At 43.2% G+C, this 19,647-nt stretch overlaps 1 protein-coding gene across 6 annotated transcripts in view; it reads right to left on the bottom strand.

Moving 5' to 3' along the window:
• SEMA6C (semaphorin 6C) overlaps positions 1 to 19,647 on the bottom strand; it is a 146,804-nt gene that overhangs the window by 21,359 nt on the left and 105,798 nt on the right. For all 6 annotated transcript variants that reach the window (XM_044273546.1, XM_044273550.1, XM_044273549.1 and 3 more), the window contains exons 3-9: positions 16,465 to 16,653; positions 16,235 to 16,349; positions 15,400 to 15,457; positions 15,072 to 15,125; positions 6,994 to 7,095; positions 6,355 to 6,445; positions 1,469 to 1,591 (exon numbers count right to left, since the gene is read on the bottom strand). In XM_044273546.1, coding sequence (XP_044129481.1) covers positions 1,469 to 1,591; positions 6,355 to 6,445; positions 6,994 to 7,095; positions 15,072 to 15,125; positions 15,400 to 15,457; positions 16,235 to 16,349; positions 16,465 to 16,573 — 652 coding nt within the window. In that variant the 5' untranslated portion in view covers positions 16,574 to 16,653. The remainder of the gene's footprint in view (positions 1 to 1,468; positions 1,592 to 6,354; positions 6,446 to 6,993; positions 7,096 to 15,071; positions 15,126 to 15,399; positions 15,458 to 16,234; positions 16,350 to 16,464; positions 16,654 to 19,647) is intronic.

The raw sequence follows: 19,647 nt of genomic DNA, 5'->3' as shown, positions 1-19,647 counted from the left end.
CATAAATGTATATATACAGCGCCCCCTAGTGGTCACATTACCAGAACATTCATAAATGTATATATACAGCGCCCCCTAGTGGTCACATTACTAGAACATTAATAAATGTATATACGCAGCGCCCCTAGTGGTCACATTATCAGAACATTAATAAATGTACATATACACAGCACCCCTTAGCGGTCACATTACCAGAGCATTCATAAATGTATATATACAGCGCCCCCTAGTGGTCACATTACCAGAGCATTAATAAATGTATATACACAGCGCCCCCTAGTGGTCACATTACCAGAGCATTAATAAATGTATATACACAGCGCCCCCTAGTGGTCACATTACCAGCACAATAATAAATGTATATATATATACAGCGCCCCCTAGTGGTCACATTATCAGCACAATAATAAATATATATATACAGCGCCCCCTAGTGGTCACATTATCAGCACAATAATAAATGTATATACACAGCGCCCCCTAGTGGTCACATTACCAGAACATTTATAAATGTATATACACTGCGCCCCCTAGTGGTCACATTACCAGAACAATAATAAATGTATATACACAGCGCCCCCTAGTGGTCACATTACCAGCACATTAATAAATGTATATATACAGCGCCCCCTAGTGGTCACATTACCAGCACAATAATAAATGTATATACACAGCGCCCCCTAGTGGTCACATTACCAGAACATTTATAAATGTATATACACAGCGCCCCCTAGTGGTCACATTACCAGAACATTTATAAATGTATATACACTGCGCCCCCTAGTGGCCACATCAGTGTGAAAGTCTATAGTGCTCCGTGGGGAGTGACATGGTCATCAGATTATTTATCATGGCTCAGCACAGCGCCCCCTTGTGGTTACACATCTCTCCCGTTATTCTGACCCCCCTAGTAATCACATCGCTCAGGGTGACTTACAGCGCCCTCTAGTGGCCATATTGTCTTTAAATTCTTCAGAATTAACTGCAGCGCCACCTGGTGATCACATTTCTATAAAATTATTGAGAGCAGCTTCAAACATGTGGGCTCCAGGTCACCAATGTATCTGAAAGTTCTGCAGCTTTTACATACACTTTCTGATTCAATCTCCTGGGTTTCCCCAAATCTCTGCTTGCTGTCAGTGAATGGGAACCTTCTTGTTTACCTCCGGAGGCTGAAAACCTGTCCAGACCTACAGCTGAGGGTTTTTACTCCTGTAGACAGGTCCCTGTGAGCTAATCACAAATCTCTTGCGTTGCTGATTGTTCGTTACAGTGTATCAGTGCAGTAAATGTTTGTAGCTCACAGAGCATTGCCTGTACTGGATACAACTGTAACAAACCATCATCTGTGAGAAGTATCGGGTCTCACCAGATGAATGTTCCCGTTCACCGACAGCAAGCAGAGATACAGACGGGCATGTGATGGGTGAAGCTTCCATTCTATCTACAGCCTGGACATGTCGCTCACCTCTCAGCCATTTGGAGTCGTACTTGATGGTGCGGAGGACGGGGCTCTTCTCCCCCAGGCTGCGGTAGATGACGGCGTCGCTGGCTTGGAAATCGGCCATGGTCGCAGAATACAGATTTCCATCTACACGGAGAGAAGAGAGAACAGTGTGGGGGAGGGGCGCACGGCGTGTAATCTGCGCAGCGGATGCTCCCGCTTGTACCGCTAAGTCAATTAGTTACAGCCTCGCTCAGCGGCTGTCTGTTCGAGCGCGGGCTGCCGCTAACAGCCGTCCCGTGTTATTAGCACGCACCGCGCCGCCTTCTATTAATGGAGGATTGTCATCTGATTCCACTGTAATCGGAGAGGAAACACGGAACGTGGCACCCCATATACCGTGATGTGTGACAACCAACATGGCCGCCGTTATGGCTGCAATACGGTTGTCACACAACTTTTCCAGACTACTAAATGGCTGTGTATCTAAGCCTGTTATGTGTGATACAGTCTGCTGAGCTGTGTATCTAATCCTATCCTGTGTGATACTGCCTGCTGAGCTGTGTATATAATCCTATCCTGTGTGATACTGTCTGCTGAGCTGTGTATCTAATCCTATCCTGTGTGATACTGTCTGCTGAGCTGTGTATCTAATCCTATCCTGTGTGATACTGTCTGCTGAGCTGTGTATCTAATCCTATCCTGTGTGATACTGTCTGCTGAGCTGTGTATCTAATCCTATCCTGTGTGATACTGTCTGCTGAGCTGTGTATCTAATCCTATCCTGTGTGATACTGTCTGCTGAGCTGTGTATCTAATCCTATCCTGTGTGATACTGTCTGCTGAGCTGTGTATCTAATCCTATCCTGTGTGATACTGTCTGCTGAGCTGTGTATCTAATCCTATCCTGTGTGATACTGTCTGCTGAGCTGTGTATCTAATCCTATCCTGTGTGATACTGTACTGCTGAGCTGTGTATCTAATCCTATCCTGTGTGATACTGTCCTGCTGAGCTGTGTATCTAATCCTATCCTGTGTGATACTGACTGCTGAGCTGTGTATCTAATCCATCCTGTGTGATACGACTGCTGAGCTGTGTATCTAATCCTATCCTGTGTGATACTGACTGCTGAGCTGTGTATCTAATCCTATCCTGTGTGATACTGCCTGCTGAGCTGTGTATCTAATCCTATCCTGTGTGATACTGCTGCTGAGCTGTGTATCTAATCCTATCCTGTGTGATACTGTCTGCTGAGCTGTGTATCTAAGCCTATCCTGTGTGATACTGTCTGCTGAGCTGTGTATCTAATCCTATCCTGTGTGATACTGTCTGCTGAGCTGTGTATCTAATCCTATCCTGTGTGATACTGTCTGCTGAGCTGTGTATCTAATCCTATCCTGTGTGATACTGTCTGCTGAGCTGTGTATCTAATCCTATCCTGTGTGATACTGTCTGCTGAGCTGTGTATCTAATCCTATCCTGTGTGATACTGTCTGCTGAGCTGTGTATCTAATCCTATCCTGTGTGATACTGTCTGCTGAGCTGTGTATCTAATCCTATCCTGTGTGATACTGTCTGCTGAGCTGTGTATCTAATCCTATCCTGTGTGATACTGTCTGCTGAGCTGTGTATCTAATCCTATCCTGTGTGATACTGTCTGCTGAGCTGTGTATCTAATCCTATCCTGTGTGATACTGTCTGCTGAGCTGTGTATCTAATCCTATCCTGTGTGATACTGTCCTGCTGAGCTGTGTATCTAATCCTATCCTGTGTGATACTGTCTGCTGAGCTGTGTATCTAATCCTATCCTGTGTGATACTGTCTGCTGAGCTGTGTATCTAATCCTATCCTGTGTGATACTGTCTGCTGAGCTGTGTATCTAATCCTATCCTGTGTGATACTGTCTGCTGAGCTGTGTATCTAATCCTATCCTGTGTGATACTGTCTGCTGAGCTGTGTATCTAATCCTATCTGTGTGATACTGTCTGCTGAGCTGTGTATCTAATCCTATCCTGTGTGATACTGCTGCTGAGCTGTGTATCTAATCCTATCCTGTGTGATACTGCCTGCTGAGCTGTGTATCTAATCCTATCCTGTGTGATACTGTCCTGCTGAGCTGTGTATCTAATCCTATCCTGTGTGATACTGTCTGCTGAGCTGTGTATCTAATCCTATCCTGTGTGATACTGTCTGCTGAGCTGTGTATCTAATCCTATCCTGTGTGATACTGTCTGCTGAGCTGTGTATCTAATCCTATCCTGTGTGATACTGTCTGCTGAGCTGTGTATCTAATCCTATCCTGTGTGATACTGTCTGCTGAGCTGTGTATCTAATCCTATCCTGTGTGATACTGTCTGCTGAGCTGTGTATCTAATCCTATCCTGTGTGATACTGTCTGCTGAGCTGTGTATCTAATCCTATCCTGTGTGATACTGTCTGCTGAGCTGTGTATCTAATCCTATCCTGTGTGATACTAGTCTGCTGAGCTGTGTATCTAATCCTATCCTGTGTGATACTGTCTGCTGAGCTGTGTATCTAATCCTATCCTGTGTGATACTGTCTGCTGAGCTGTGTATCTAATCCTATCCTGTGTGATACTGTCTGCTGAGCTGTGTATCTAATCCTATCCTGTGTGATACTGTCTGCTGAGCTGTGTATCAAATCCTATCCTGTGTGATACTGTCTGCTGAGCTGGTGTATCTAATCCTATCCTGTGTGATACTGACTGCTGAGCTGTGTATCTAATCCTATCCTGTGTGATACTGACTGCTGAGCTGTGTATCTAATCCTATCCTGTGTGATACTGTCTGCTGAGCTGTGTATCTAATCCTATCCTGTGTGATACTGTCTGCTGAGCTGTGTATCTAATCCTATCCTGTGTGATACTGTCTGCTGAGCTGTGTATCTAATCCTATCCTGTGTGATACTGTCTGCTGAGCTGTGTATCTAATCCTATCCTGTGTGATACTGTCTGCTGAGCTGTGTATCTAATACTATCCTGTGTGAACTGCTGAGCTGTGTATCTAATCCTATCTGTGTGATACTGACTGCTGAGCTGTGTATCTAATCCTATCCTGTGTGATACTGTCTGCTGCGCTGTGTAATCTAATCCTATCCTGTGGTGATACTGACTGCTGAGCTGTGTATCTAATCCTATCCTGTGTGATACTGTCTGCTGAGCTGTGTATCTAATCCTATCGCTGTGTGATACTGTCTGCTGAGCTGTGTATCTAATCCTATCCTGTGTGATACTGACTGCTGAGCTGTGTATCTAATCCTATCCTGTGTGATACTGTCTGCTGAGCTGTGTATCTAATCCTATCCTGTGGATACTGACTGCTGAGCTGTGTATCTAATCCTATCATGTGTGATACTGTCTGCTGAGCTGTGTATCTAATCCTATCCTGTGTGATACTGACTGCTGAGCTGTGTATCTAATCCTATCCTGTTGATACTGACTGCTGAGCTGTGTATCTAATCCTAGTCCTGTGTGATACTGATCTGCTGAGCTGTGTATCTATCCTTATCCTGTGTGATACTGACTGCTGAGCTGGTGTATCTAATCCTGTCCTGTGTGATACGTCTGCTGAGCTGTGTAATCTAATCCTATCCTGTGTGATACTGTCTGCTGAGCTGTGTATCTAATCCTATCCTGTGTGATACTGTCTGCTGAGCTGTGTATCTAATCCTATCCTGTGTGATACTGTCTGCTGATCTGTGTATCTAATCCTATCCTGTGTGATACTGTCTGCTGAGCTGTGTATCTAATCCTATCATGTGTGATACTGTCTGCTGAGCTGTGTATCTAATCCTATCCTGTGTGATACTGTCTGCTGAGCTGTGTATCTAATCCTATCCTGTGTGATACTGACTGCTGATCTGTGTATCTAATCCTATCCTGTGTGATACTGACTGCTGAGCTGTGTATCTAATCCTATCCTGTGTGATACTGTCTGCTGATCTGTGTATCTAATCCTATCCTGTGTGATACTGCTGCTGAGCTGTGTATCTAATCCTATCCTGTGTGATACTGTCTGCTGAGCTGTGTATCTAATCCTAATCCCTGTGTGATACTGTCTGCGAGCTGTGTATCTAATCCTATCCTGTGTGATACTGTCTGCTGAGCTGTGTATCTAATCCTATCCTGTGGTGATACTGTCTGCTGAGCTGTGTATCTAATCCTATCGTGTGTGATACTGTCTGCTGAGCTGTGTATCTAATCCTATCATGTGTGATACTGTCCTGCTGAGCTGTGTATCTAATCCTATCCTGTGTGATACTGACTGCTGAGCTGTGTATCTAATCCTATCCTGTGTGATACTGACTGCTGAGCTGTGTATCTAATCCTATCCTGTGTGATACTGACTGCTGAGCTGTGTATCTAATCCTATCCTGTGTGATACTGACTGCTGAGCTGTGTATCTAATCCTATCCTGTGTGATACTGATCTGCTGAGCTGTGTATCTAATCCTATCCTGTGTGATACTGTCTGCTGAGCTGTGTATCTAATCCTAGTCCTGTGTGATACTGTCTGCCTGAGCTGTGTATCTAATCCTATCCGTGTGTGATACTGTCTGCTGAGCTGTGTATCTAATCCTATCATGTGTGATACTGTCTGCTGAGCTGTGTATCTAATCCTGTCCTGTGTGATACTGTCTGCTGAGCTGTGTATCTAATCCGGTCCTGTGTGATACTGTCTGCTGAGCTGTGTATCTAATCCTGTCCTGTGTGATACTGTCTGCTGAGCTGTGTATCTAATCCTATCCTGTGTGATACTGTCTGCTGAGCTGTGTATCTAATCCTATCCTGTGTGATACAGTCTGCTGAGCTGTGTATCTAATCCTATCATGTGTGTAGGGGGCGATCACATGTCCTGCCGGTCAGAGATCTAATCGGGTCCAGTCCTTACCTGCAAAGAGGGCAACGTTGGCTTGCTTGGCATCAAACGGACACCGCGCTTGACCATTGAACTCCTCGCCTTCTTGCTCCAGGGTCTTGATCTGCAGGAGTATTATATATGACGGTCACACGTGTAATATATGGAGGGTTACCTTTACCCTCTCTCTCTATATATATATATATATGTGGACCCCCAGCTCTGCATAACTGAAGGCACTAGAAAAAAAAACACCCTTTTCTGGGCATTTAATTGGTGAAAACCGTTTTTCTCTATCTTGCTCCTGTGCGGAGATATCATTGATTGAAGTGAATCACCTGAATCCACATGACAACACTTCCTGTCAGCTCAGCCTGGAACGGCGCTGAGCCCAAACCAGACTTCTTACTGACTGATATCATGCAGACATGTATATATCTGGTGCTGGAATACACCCAATGTGCTAATTCCTAAAAGACGTGACAGGAAGTATTGACATAGGGACATTAGAACAGTGTTCGGTCCGGATATTCAATCGATGATATCTCTGCGCTGGAATAAGATAGAAGCGAAAGGTTTTCACTGCCTTAACACGCAGGAAAGGGGCTTTTACACACTGCCAGGAGGAGTTAAACAGTATAAGCATTACCGCAACGTCTGCCCCTTGCTCACCTTGTAGTTCCGGCACGTGGGGTTGAACGAGTTGGTGCCGCAGGCGATGAGGGTTTGGTCGTTCTTGGGGACCAGCACTTTAATGTAATTGTAGCATTCATCCTGTGACGGAGAATAGTTGTCAGAAATCATTCAGCTCCCACCCAGCTTTCCCCAATCCTGAATGGCACGGGGTTGCAGCCATATATTGATAACTGAGAGCCTGCCCAGCTTTCCCTGATACGGATAAAACGTGTTTTTTATACTGTGCGGTTTTCGGATGCTTGGGTAGAGGCTACCGCCTGCATCGTCCTCTCGCCGCCCTCAGTACGCATTTTATTCTCCTTTGTTCGACTAAAGTATTTTTTTTCTGAATGCGGGAAAGATACCGGGAGCCTTAAGAATGGGAAATCTTGCTTTTATCTTAAGACCCATCGTTACTCAGCAACCGAGACTCGTGTCCCGATCATACCAATGAAGAGACGTGACAGTGGCTCAGCGAGAGACCGGATCTCAATTATCTTCGTGATGGTCTCGTTTCTATATTCATAATCCAGAATATATAAAATAATAATAATTAAAAAAAAATGCAGGACCGTCAATTTCCCCTAGGTGGCGCCACACCCAGACTGGCCTATGATATTTCCATAGAGACCGCCGGTTCTTCGAGGGTGATGAATGTGGGAGCCGGCACTTAGGTGAGATGCCATTCCCTCCACATAATAGGGCCTTTTTCAGGCGTCAGTCCTCCAGGCGGTGGCGGTGCTCACGGGGGGTCTTCCATCACTTCTGAAGTCTTGAAAGCTTTTCCCCCCCGGAACGTTTTAGGTAATTGATACGTTCTCCATGATCGTCGCCTGGTCCCTCGTGGACTGGTGCGACCTCCGAAATGTAAAAATACAATAGTCTGTTCCTAACTGGTTTGGCCGTTGTATCTGATCCTGGGAAAGTTGGGTGGCAATTGATATAGCCCAAACGTTTTTCTTTTTCAAAGGCATCTCGAAGCGACGGCGGCCACCTGTCAGTATTTATGTCACAAGCGTCCCGCCACCCATAATTTTGATTTATCCTTGTTGAAAACCTTGAGGAAAAAAAAAAAAATCAATAAATCCTATCAAGTTCGAGCAACTCGATAGATAATGAAAATGAATGTAAAGCTCCTGCAATCGATGTAAGCCAATCACATCCTGGCAGGGCTGATTGTTTCTAAAACACCTCCCATCCAAAAATCTAATTTACTTCAGCGCCTGACACGTGAATATGTATCTAGAATTATAATCATATTTGCTATAGAAGAAGACCTGATGAGATCTAGAAAGTCTGGCACAGTACAGAGAGAGTGTAGACCATGATCATTGCCTGGTTTGTACTGATGAGATCTAGAAAGTCGGTCACAGTACAAGATGAGCTCTATCTGCCTTGCACTGATGAAATTTAGAAACCCTGGCATGGTAGAAAATGAGATCCGTTTGTATTGTACTGATGAGATCTAGAAAATCTGTAACAGTACAAGATGAGCTCTTTCTGCCTTGTACCGATCAGATATAAAATCTGGCTGAGAACTAGTTGAGATCTTTCTGCCTTGTACTAATGAAATCTAGAAAGTCTGGCACAGTACTAAATGAGATCTCTCTGCCTTGTACTAATGAGATCTGGAAGGTCTGGCACAGTACTAGATGAGATCTCTCTGCCTTGTACTAATGAGATCTGGAAAGTCTGGCACAGTACTAGATGAGATCTCTCTGCCTTGTACTAATGAAATCTAGAAAGTCTGGCACAGTACTAGATGAGATCTCTCTGCCTTGTACTAATGAGATCTGGAAGGTCTGGCACAGTACTAGATGAGATCTTTCTGTCTTGTACTGATGAAATCTGGAAAGTCTGGCACAGTACTAGATGAGTTATCTCTGCCTTGTACTAATGAGATCTGGAAAGTCTGGCACAGTACTAGATGAGATCTTTCTGTCTTGTACTGATGAAATCTGGAAAGTCTGGCACAGTACTAGATGAGATCTCTCTGCCTTGTACTAATGAAATCTGGAAAGTCTGGCACAGTACTGGATGAGATCTCTCTGCCTTGTACTAATGAAATCTAGAAAGTCTGGCACAGTACTAGATGAGATCTTTCTGTCTTGTACTGATGAAATCTGGAAAGTCTGGCACAGTACTAGATGAGATCTCTCTGCCTTGTACTAATGAAATCTGGAAAGTCTGGCACAGTACTAGATGAGATATCTCTGCCTTGTACTAATGAGATCTGGAAAGTCTGGCACAGTACTAGATGAGTTATTTCTGTTTTATACTGATGAGATCTGGAAATGACAGCACAGTACAAAGATAGTGTAGACCATGATCATTGCCTGGCTTATACTGATGAGATTTAGAAAGTCCATCATAGTACAAGGTGAGAGTTATCTGTCTTATCTGATGAGATCTAGAAAGTATGGCATAGTACAAGATGAGATCTATCTGTCTTGTACTGATGAGATCTGGAAAATCTGGCACAGTACTATATGAGCTCTTTCTGTCTTGTACTGATGAAATCTAGAAAGTCTGGCACAGTACTAGATGAGATCTTTCTGCTTTGTACTGATGAAATCTAGAAAGTCTGGCACAGTACTAGATGAGATATCTCTGCCTTGTACTGATGAGATGTAGAAAGTCTAGCACAGTACAAAGATAGTGTAGACCATGATCATTGCCTGGCTTACACTGATGAGATTTAGAAAGTCTGTCATAGTACAAGGTGAGAGTTATCTGTCTTATACTGATGAGATCTAGAAAGTCTGCCACAAGACAAGATAAGATTTATCTGTCTTGTACTGATGAGATCTGGGAATTGTGGCACAGTACTAGATGACATCTTTCTGTCTTGTACTGATGAAATCTAGAAAGTATGGCACAGTACTAAATGAGATCTCTCTGCCTTGCACTGATGAGATCTAGAAAGTCTAGCACAGTAAAAGATGAGATCTCTCTGCCTTGTACTGATGAGATCTGGAAATTACAGCACAGGACAAAGATAGTGTAGACCATGATCATTGCCTGGCTTATACTGATGAGATTTAGAAAGTCAGTCATAGAACAAGGTGAGATTTATCTGCCTTGTACTGATGAGAGCTAGAACCTATGGCATAGTACAAGATGAGATCCATCTGTCTTGTACTGATGAGATCTGGAAAGTCTAGCACAGTACAAGATGAGTTCTTTCCCTTTTATACTGATGAGATCTGGAAATGACAGCACAGGACAAAGATAGTGTAGACCATGATCATTGCCTGGCTTGTACTGATGAGATTTAGAAAGTATGGCATAGTACAAGATGATATCCATCTGTCTTATACTGATGAGGTCTAGAAAGGCTGGCACACTACAAAGAGAGTGCTGGCCATGAGCATCACCTTGTACTGAAGATATCTAGAAAGGCTGTCACAGTACAAAGAGAGTGCAGGTCATAACCATCACCCTACACTGATGAGATTTAACAAGTCTGGCACATTACAAAGTAAAGGTCAAATGAATTGTCTTGTCCTAATGAGAGCTAGAAAGTGGCACAGTACAATCTTCCGTCTACAAGCTATCTTCTAGTAATAAGATGTCATAGTACAAGGAGAGCACTGGCCATGGTCACTGCCTTATGCTAATACGAACTAGAAAATCTAGCACAGTACAAAGAGAAGGCAGGTCATAATCACTGTCCTGTACTGATGAGATCTAGAAAAGGTGGCACAGTACAAGGATGGCACAGAGAATATGCATTGCCTTATATTCAATTGATCTAAAATGTGCGGTGCAATAAAAAGAAAGAAAATCATCCTTTACAAATAAACAGAGGCCATCATTTTTGCTTTACATTGATGAGATCTAAAATTTTGGCACAAAAAAGAAAAGCAGCCAGAATCTTGATGCCCCTAAAAGATTAGCATGCCTAAACAATAAGTGCCACAATCAATATTTCATATATATCTCTATGCATACTCCACTAATGGCATCTACAAGCTTGGGACAGAAGAAGACTGCAGAAGCCATGCATGAGATCTTTAAAGACACTGAATAAACAGCAGAGGCCACAATCCATGCCTTATTTTGAGGTCTAGAAAGGTTGGCATAATAAAAACACATAAGAAGTCACAATCCATGCCCTATCCTGATGAGATATAGAAAGGCCGGAACAGAAATGAACATAAGATGTCATAAATCATCACTCCTCATCCTGATGAGATCTAAAAAGGCTGACACAGTAAAAACACATAAGAGGCCACAATCTATGCCTTATACTGACAAGATCTAGCAGAACAGAAATGAACATTAGATGTCATAATTCATCGTGCCTGATGAGATCTAGAAAGGCAGGAGCAGAAATAGACAATGGAAGCTACAATCCATTCCTTATCCTGATGAGATCTAGAAAGGCTGGAACAGAAATAGACAATGGAAGCTACAATCTATTCCTTATCCTGATGAGATCTAGATAGGCCGGAGCAGAAATAGACAATGGAAGCTACAATCCATTCCTTATCCTGATGATATCTAGAAAGGCTGGAACAGAAATAGACAATGGAAGCTACCATCCATGCCTTATCCTGATGAGATCTAGAAAGGCTGGAGCAGAAATAGACAATGGAAGCTACCATCCATGCCTTATCCTGATGAGATCTAGAAAGGCTGGAGCAGAAATAGACAATGGAAGCTACAATCCATTCCTTATCCTGATGAGATCTAGAAAGGCAGGAGCAGAAATAGACAATGGAAGCTACAATCCATGCCTTATCCTGATGAGATCTAGAAAGGCAGGAGCAGAAATAGACAATGGAAGCTACAATCCATGCCTTATCCTGATGAGATCTAGAAAGGCTGGAACAGAAATAGACAATGGAAGCTACAATCATGGTTTTATATTTATGAGCTCCAAAAGGCCGGCACAGGCCTCTGTACACTGGAATCATTGTGTATATGAGCGGCTTTTGAAACTGCTTGGCTGTAAATAATGAATACAACTACAGCTTGTAGGTTTAATCTTGATAGTAGAATTTTTTTATTATGCAACATACAGCAATATTCATCCACCTTCGTTCCACTCTCTGCAGACGCTCTTCCCACATCCCTGTGTTACACATGACATGCCTTCTTATTGCTCCTTCTCCATCGGTAAGGCATAGGTAAGTAATGCGGATCCAATATGGCTACATTGTTTTCTACTCCAACTCATTTCCATAGTAATTTTTAAATGCACTTGCTTTCTCTAACTTTTCCTTAATAACCTACACAGTACATTACTCGGGAAGAAAAAAGGGGGTGAAAACCGGATTTATGTGAACCTTTGATGCTGGTAATATGGTCCACTAATTATGAGCCTCAGATTCTGTGCAAGCCACTGAAGTTGGCAACTCACCATCACAGAAATCGTTCTTAGAAATGGTGTCTGGTAGCCTTTAGGATGTAATCTGCTGATTTATACAATGCATCATGTGTTTACAATTCTTGTATATGGGCAGTGTCTGAGGAAGGCCTGCGAGCCGAAACGTCACGCACGAACATTGCCGTATGTTGCAGAATAAAAAAATGTACTATCAAGACTAAAGTTGTATTCATTATTGATAACGGGGTTGGAACCCTACTTACAGTGCGACAAAGATTTATTATAATTATAATATATTGGCTGTAAAGTCATGATGATTTTTTCAGTTTCACAACATAGCCTCCTTTTTATTTGTGAATATTCTGTGATTTCGCCCCAATTTTATTTTGTCCTGGAATTTACAACCAGCAGATCAAATCAACCTCCTGTTATTCCGGACTCCAGTTTTCTATAATAAAACCATTCATACGCAATCTGGGCAGTCAAATAGACACTCCATTAAACCGCCGCTGCCGTCCCCATCGCTCTGATGCCTTTGTGTAAATGTAACACCTTCACCGGCAATTGAGCCTTGACTAAAATGGCTTCTCCGAAAGGCAAAAATCCACTCTCTATGCTTTTCGCATTGGCATCCAAGGTGTCACAGCTTGTCTTCCGACAACTCAGCAGGGAACCTACACTTTTAACTCTGTAATCATATATGGTTCTGTGAAAAGTGTTGTCCTGCAGAGTTGTGAAGAGTAATAAAGCTTTCTTGTTGTGAAAAAAACACCTGAAATGGGTCTGGAACATAGCAGCGGGGGTATACTATTCGCTGTTATGTATGTTCCATTATGTATTCCGGCTGCCCAGTCCTCGCAAACCTTTCATGTAGAAAAATTTAAGAAAAAACTAGTGGCATTAATGTAAAAGACTCTTTATAAAGGCACTAAAAACAAGAAAAGTTTACTTCACAAAAGAAAACTATAGTCTACTGTTGTCACTTCTGGACCCAGGCATCATCAATGAAAGGAGTGCCCAAGAAGAGAAAAACATGCTGACTGGTGCTACAGATTGTGCTGTGGGAGAAGGAGAAAGAGCTGCTTTATCCAGTGTCTGGACACAGAACAATTAGAAGATCATTGCAATGAAAACAATGAGTAAAAACCTGGATTATAATCATAGTTTTGGGACTAAAAGGTATCCTGGAAGAAAGCAAGGGGCTTAAAATGTTTGAGTTTAATGAAAATTTGGATGGAACAAATACTATTAGAAAAGTAGGAGGAGGCTATGGCAGGAGTCGTTTGGGTTCAGGCTAATTGTGTCTTTACTTTTCACCATACCTTGTAGAAGAGAAAGGTGGTGTAATCTTTGAGCTAACGCCCCCTACTTTGTTTTCCAAAATTGTTGTGCGGCCATGAAAAGAGAGACCTACCATAGGTCCACCTCAGCCTGATCTAGACCCCATAACTTAACAGGCTCCTCAAAAGCCTGGAGGCCGGTTAAGGATTTAAGGTTAGGGTGAGCTTTAGGAGGAAGAGGTGAGGACTGAGTAGGAGTTCATCAATTTGTAATGCGGATGTTCCTTTTCAGATGTTTACTTTATTGTCACGACTGGAGAACTTGAGGTTCAGCTATAATAGCTGGGATTCCCTATTATAATTTGGGCCCTGGGTGGTGTTACAATTTCAATATTGTGACCAACCAAAAAGGTTGAGTGTAGGTTATGCATATATTGCTTTGGGTAGAAGATTAAAAAAAAATCTTTAGTAACAGCAGACTGGCATTGACCATACTATCTTGAGAAATCAGATTGTGAGGCTCACTGGAGAAATTCTCCTTCTGTAGAGTGTTGCAGAACTTTTTATCAAATGGTTGAGAAACGAATAATTCCGGAGATCTGTGCTCATCCCAAACCTCTTCTAGATGTCTCCATCTCCTACCCCATTCTGTCTGGAAGCTCTTGTCTTCTCATCGTCTTTCACTGACTTGTTTGGTAATCTTATCCACCAGCCTCACAGAGATGTGTGGGTGGGGGTGGACTTGCAGGTGTGCCATCTTGTTTGGGATCAAAAATCTAATCAAGTCGTCCGTCGTAGAGAGAACATTGCGCCAGCGTGGGAGGTGCTGGAGTGTCAGACATTGACAAAGGGAAGCTCACAGACGTTGGTGCTTAGCTCAGCAAGAGAAAATCTGCCGCTGTGCAACATAACAGAGACGCTGAGTGTACAGGGGAGCGGGGTCATCTGCTGCTCAGCCTCAGCAGCATGCTCTTCTTAATTAAAGGCGAATTCTAATTAGTGCCGGGATAATGTTATTTTCCCTGGGCCAGCAGTCGGAGCGTTCTCATTTAGGAAATTTTCATTTAGCAGACGGGTAACAAAGGCCTTGAATCGGCAGCGAGATCGGGGGGATTGTGATTGGGAGTCCTTCCGCTCATTTTCGAGACTCGTAAAAAGGAAAAAAATTGTTTGCCGCCAGCTATTGTGTTTGGTACGTTTCTAATTTGCCCTTTTGTCGTCTGGAGATGGAAATGTTCTTCATTCATCTGTGATAAAGACGAGGAGCTGCATGCTGATACACCCCACCGGGTATGCTTCTGTGACAGTCTACCCTATCTCATGTCCATCTCTAATGGAGATCATTGCGACTGGCCACCATGAAGTGTCTGGGCAGTGGGGGCTAGTAACTGCTTGTCACAATATCACGATGAGCAAGGTGGGTCTGCATGTAGGCCCTTCACATGATGAATGTCACTTACCGGTTTGCCCCTCATAGCGCAGTTGTCCATGTCCTTTGTCTTCCATGTTATATACTGAAAAAAACAAGAGATGTGATATTTAAGGTGACCCTCCATTGGTTTTTAGCTCAAACACCCATGAACCCCAAAAGATGCTATCTTCTGATGTCCCTATGACACGGATAGATAAAAGGAGAACTCCAATGAAACGTCCTTCAGGCCCTCTAGTGACTGAAGATTTGTCCCAGGCTGTTGCATAGCAACACAGATTGGGGCCTATGGGTGACACATACAGATCTCCATTTCAATACCATTGGAGGGGGGGCAGAGCCCAATACACAGATCTTACCTTGTCTGGTGTTATGGAGTCTTTGGCTTTCCGTAGATCTATTGCGTACACATGGTCCCTAAAATGGCAGAAGGTCACACATTATCACACCATAGACATTACTGGGCTTCATCAGATTCAGATTGATTGCTGTGGTCAACAAGGCCAGAGTCTTAAGAAAGGCCTATAGTCCACAGTACCAGAGATGTCAGCCATTTTGTTTAAGGAGCAGCTACTGTTTCATTAATGGGACAGCCGCCCTGTAGGATAGAGATGGCTGTGATATTCCTATGTAAATTGTTCCTACAAATTGATCTATTTCTAGAGTTTTTCCTATAAAAAAAGCTGAATGAAGACTATCATTTATTTGAAGGTATACCCATCATTATCTCCTCAGGTGGAAAATTATACACACCACCACACTGATGAATCATCTAGTTATGGACATTTATGAATTATGTGTTAAAAATGGCTTCAACATCCTGTGTGACAACCAGGCCTGGCAGCTTACCAGGTTACTCTTGGAAGTTATCACCCCAGACCTGAACACCTGACCATCATTCATGTATTTCGTAGACCAGGGTAATCAACCTAGTGTCCTGTTTGATAGCATTATGGCGTGTGTACGAGTTATCGAATTTCTAATGAAACTTGACTATAAAATAAAAAGATTCATCATGTGTTCTGGGGCTGGACTACCGAATAACCTGGAAAGTAAGAAGCAGAAGATGGAGGAGAACCAATTCTAAGACTCCTAGGACCTCAAAGATCTGAAGATTTTCAGTTAATTGACACTCTCCTGGAATCCCGTACAGCATATCCCTTCAGTTAGATCATAGTATAGGTCAACACTCACCTTGCCGCAACCAACAACGTCTGGTTGAGCTTGAGCATCTTCTGAAAGTCCAAGCCAAGGTGGGCAGAGTCATGATCGGTGGTCAACCCTCGGAACCATGGGTAGGCCTTTGTACCTTCAGGATAGAGAAGCAGATATGGTCATTAAATCCGAGGTTGGAGATCTCTTTCAAGTACCTAGAAGACCATCTGAAGGATACCCATGGTCACTTCCGAGAACATGGAACTTACTTCCACTATCGATGGTTCTAAGAGGACTCAGGTCTTTTGGGAACAGGAGTGAGGAGGACGGTAGACATCTGACAAGGAGAAGAACCAAACCGAGAAGCAAGTGGGACATTCTTATCCTCTTCCGAAAGTAGCAGTAAAGAGAGGGCGTTGTCTGAGTATTAGGGGATATTCATTATGATCCAAGACGCTCTGCAATGAGAACACAATACAAGTCCTGGTTAGGGTGGAGATGACATATTGTTCACTACACATGGGTGGGGGGCACCATGGGGGTTGTTATGGGGAACTGCAGATGATCTTGGTATGGGTCAATGTGGTTTAATCTAATTTTTGGGCTAGGTGAAGTGGGTGGCGGTACCCATTTTTTATGGTGGTAGCTATTTTTTGATAGTCACCCACTTGCTCTTTGGTTGCCCTTGTTGGTGGCTGTCGGGGAGGGTTGAATCTATACATAGCATTGGCAGCACGCCCTGAGCCCCGGCACAGCTAGTAGATAGCGGCATCATTAATCTACGTGTGTCGCTTTTAATTTTGCACAACATCATTTTGTCTCCATAGATGGTTAATACGCTGGACCTCCTGAACCCCTGGACCTAGGAAGCGGGAGGCTTGATTAATCGGAACGCTGATCCGACCTGATGCCATGTCTTCATGTAAAATGTATTTATTCCCACTCTACCCGGCCGCCTCTGCTTCATCATTCAGCACAAACACAAGGAATAGTCGCCTGACAACTCGCACTCATCCAGTACAGGACATGACTTGTCTGCAGATCTCCAGAATATATCATTACACAGACCATGTAAAGAGCGATGCTCTGCAGGCGTGCGTTCACCTGGAGCCGCAGTGCGTCACGCCTCTCTAAATAATGCAGTGTACATCCATTTTTGGGCCTTTTGGTAATGATGATGCCCATCAGCGGATCTTACAGGTGCCAGGTCGGACCGGCAGCCATTGAGCGCGCTAGCAGGGGACGCCTGGGATGGGGCGGCTGTGCAATGAGCGCGCAGCACGTGGAGACGGTGAGGAGCGGAGAAGTGTAGAAAATAGCTCCCAATTATTACCCCGCAGATGGAAGGAAATGGAGAGGAAATTAACCCTAAAAGCGTGCGCCCCTCCCCCACCCCCATCACCGCCACTAATTTCAGGCCATTTCCAAGGCCCAAATTGAAGTAAAATTGGTCTCCCAAATTCACAGACGATGGCGGAGCGGGGACGTGTGGTTCGGGAAAGAAGCAGAAAGTTAATTGGATAGTCTCTGCAGGGGGCGTCAGCCCTGGAAAACAGCTGCAGAGCATAGAAGCCTGCAGACAAACTCGGCTCTGCAATGACAAAACATCTACCGATGTACAAGTGCTGAGTCTGTAATATGACGTGTTATATATGTAGCAGAGCTGAGACTACAGCTGCGGAGTATAGGTGCCTGAAGACAAACTCGGCTCTGCAATGACAAAACATCTACCGATGTACAAGTGCTGAGTCTGTAATATGACGTGTCATATATGTAGCAGAGCTGAGACTACAGCTGCGGAGTATAGGTGCCTGAAGACAAACTCAGCTGTGGAATAAAACAACATGGTGTTTTTGTCAGTATCTACAGATGTAGCAGTGCAGAGTCTGCAATATGATGCGTTTTTCTCATTTATAGATGTAGCAGAGCTGAGACTGTGATATGATGTGTTCTTGATTTTATCAGATGCAGCAGTGGTGGATGTGTGATGCCAAGTGTCATGTGTTCATCTGCAGACATAGCAGTGCTGAGATTATGATGTATGTTCTTGGCTCATCCACCAATGTAGTAGAGCTGAGTCTGTGATGGGATGAATCGCTTGTTCATCTGCAGATGTAGCAGTGCTCCGTAAGTGATTCATATTGTATGCTCATCTATAGATGTAGCAGAGCTGCTGAGTCTGTTTGATGATGTGTTGTTGGATCTTGTACAGATCGAACAGAGGTAAGTTTGCAGTTTGGTTTATAGTAGAACGAGGTTTGTCATACGATGTGTAGCAGAGCTAAATTTGTAATATGATGTGTTCTTGGTTTATCAGGGCTGATTGTGTCACTACACTGTTTCTGTATGGGCAGCAAGGGCCCTGCAGAGTGTACTGGCACAGGGGCCCCTGCTGTCCGGGTCCACCCCTGACTAATTTTCACCTCTAGGGAGTATGGGGACACGTGCTGTGAATATCTGACCTTCTCCATAAACAGCTGCTACGAAGAGTCCAGTTACACCATAAAGAGGACTGGGAGGAACTCCGGGGTTTCATGTGTCGTGGGGACTCCGCTTTACCCCACCATCTCGTAAACGTATTTGGGAGTCACATTGACAGAAGTTACACACTCCATCATGTTACTGGACCACAGTGTGACATCAGAGACATCACAGCAGCAAATAGAAATACTCTAATTAACCGAGAAATTACCCCATTCCCTTAATTAATTAATGAAATTACCGAATGCTACATTCATCTCCTCCCTTAATCAGCTGAGAAATTGATTCTGCATCCGACAATTATTAGATTCTCAAATCTGCTTCATTCACATGTAAACAGGTCTATTTTTGAGTCACATTTAGATCACCCTGAGAGCAGAACCAATGGTGGGCTGATGACGTCACAGATGTATTCCGAAATACTGCTCCTATGTACAAGAATATAACTACTATAATACTGCTCCTATGTACAGTATAACTACTATAATACTGCCTCCTATGTACAAGAATATAACTACTATAATACTGCTCCTATGTACAGTATAACTACTATAATACTGCCTCCTATGTACAAGAATATAACTACTATAATACTGCTCCTATGTACAAGAATATAACTACTATAATACTGCCTCCTATGTACAAGAATATAACTACTATAATACTGCTCCAATGTACAAGAATATAACTACTATAATACTGCTCCTATGTACAAGAATATAACTACTATAATACTGCCCCCTATGTACAAGAATATAACTACTATAATACTGCCTCCTATGTACAAGACTATAACTACTATAATACTGCTTCTATGTATAAGAATATAACTACTATAATACTGCCCCCTATGTACAAAAATATAACTACTATAATACTGCTCCTATGTACAAGAATATAACTACTATAACACTGCTCCTATGTACAAGAATATAACTACTATAATACTGCTCCTATGTACAAGAATATAA

Source organism: Bufo gargarizans, unplaced genomic scaffold (assembly GCF_014858855.1).
Source record: "Bufo gargarizans isolate SCDJY-AF-19 unplaced genomic scaffold, ASM1485885v1 fragScaff_scaffold_728_pilon, whole genome shotgun sequence".
Classification (NCBI taxonomy): domain Eukaryota; kingdom Metazoa; phylum Chordata; class Amphibia; order Anura; family Bufonidae; genus Bufo; species Bufo gargarizans.
Note: the sequence above shows the minus strand (reverse complement) of the source record. Positions and strands in the feature narration are given on the sequence as shown.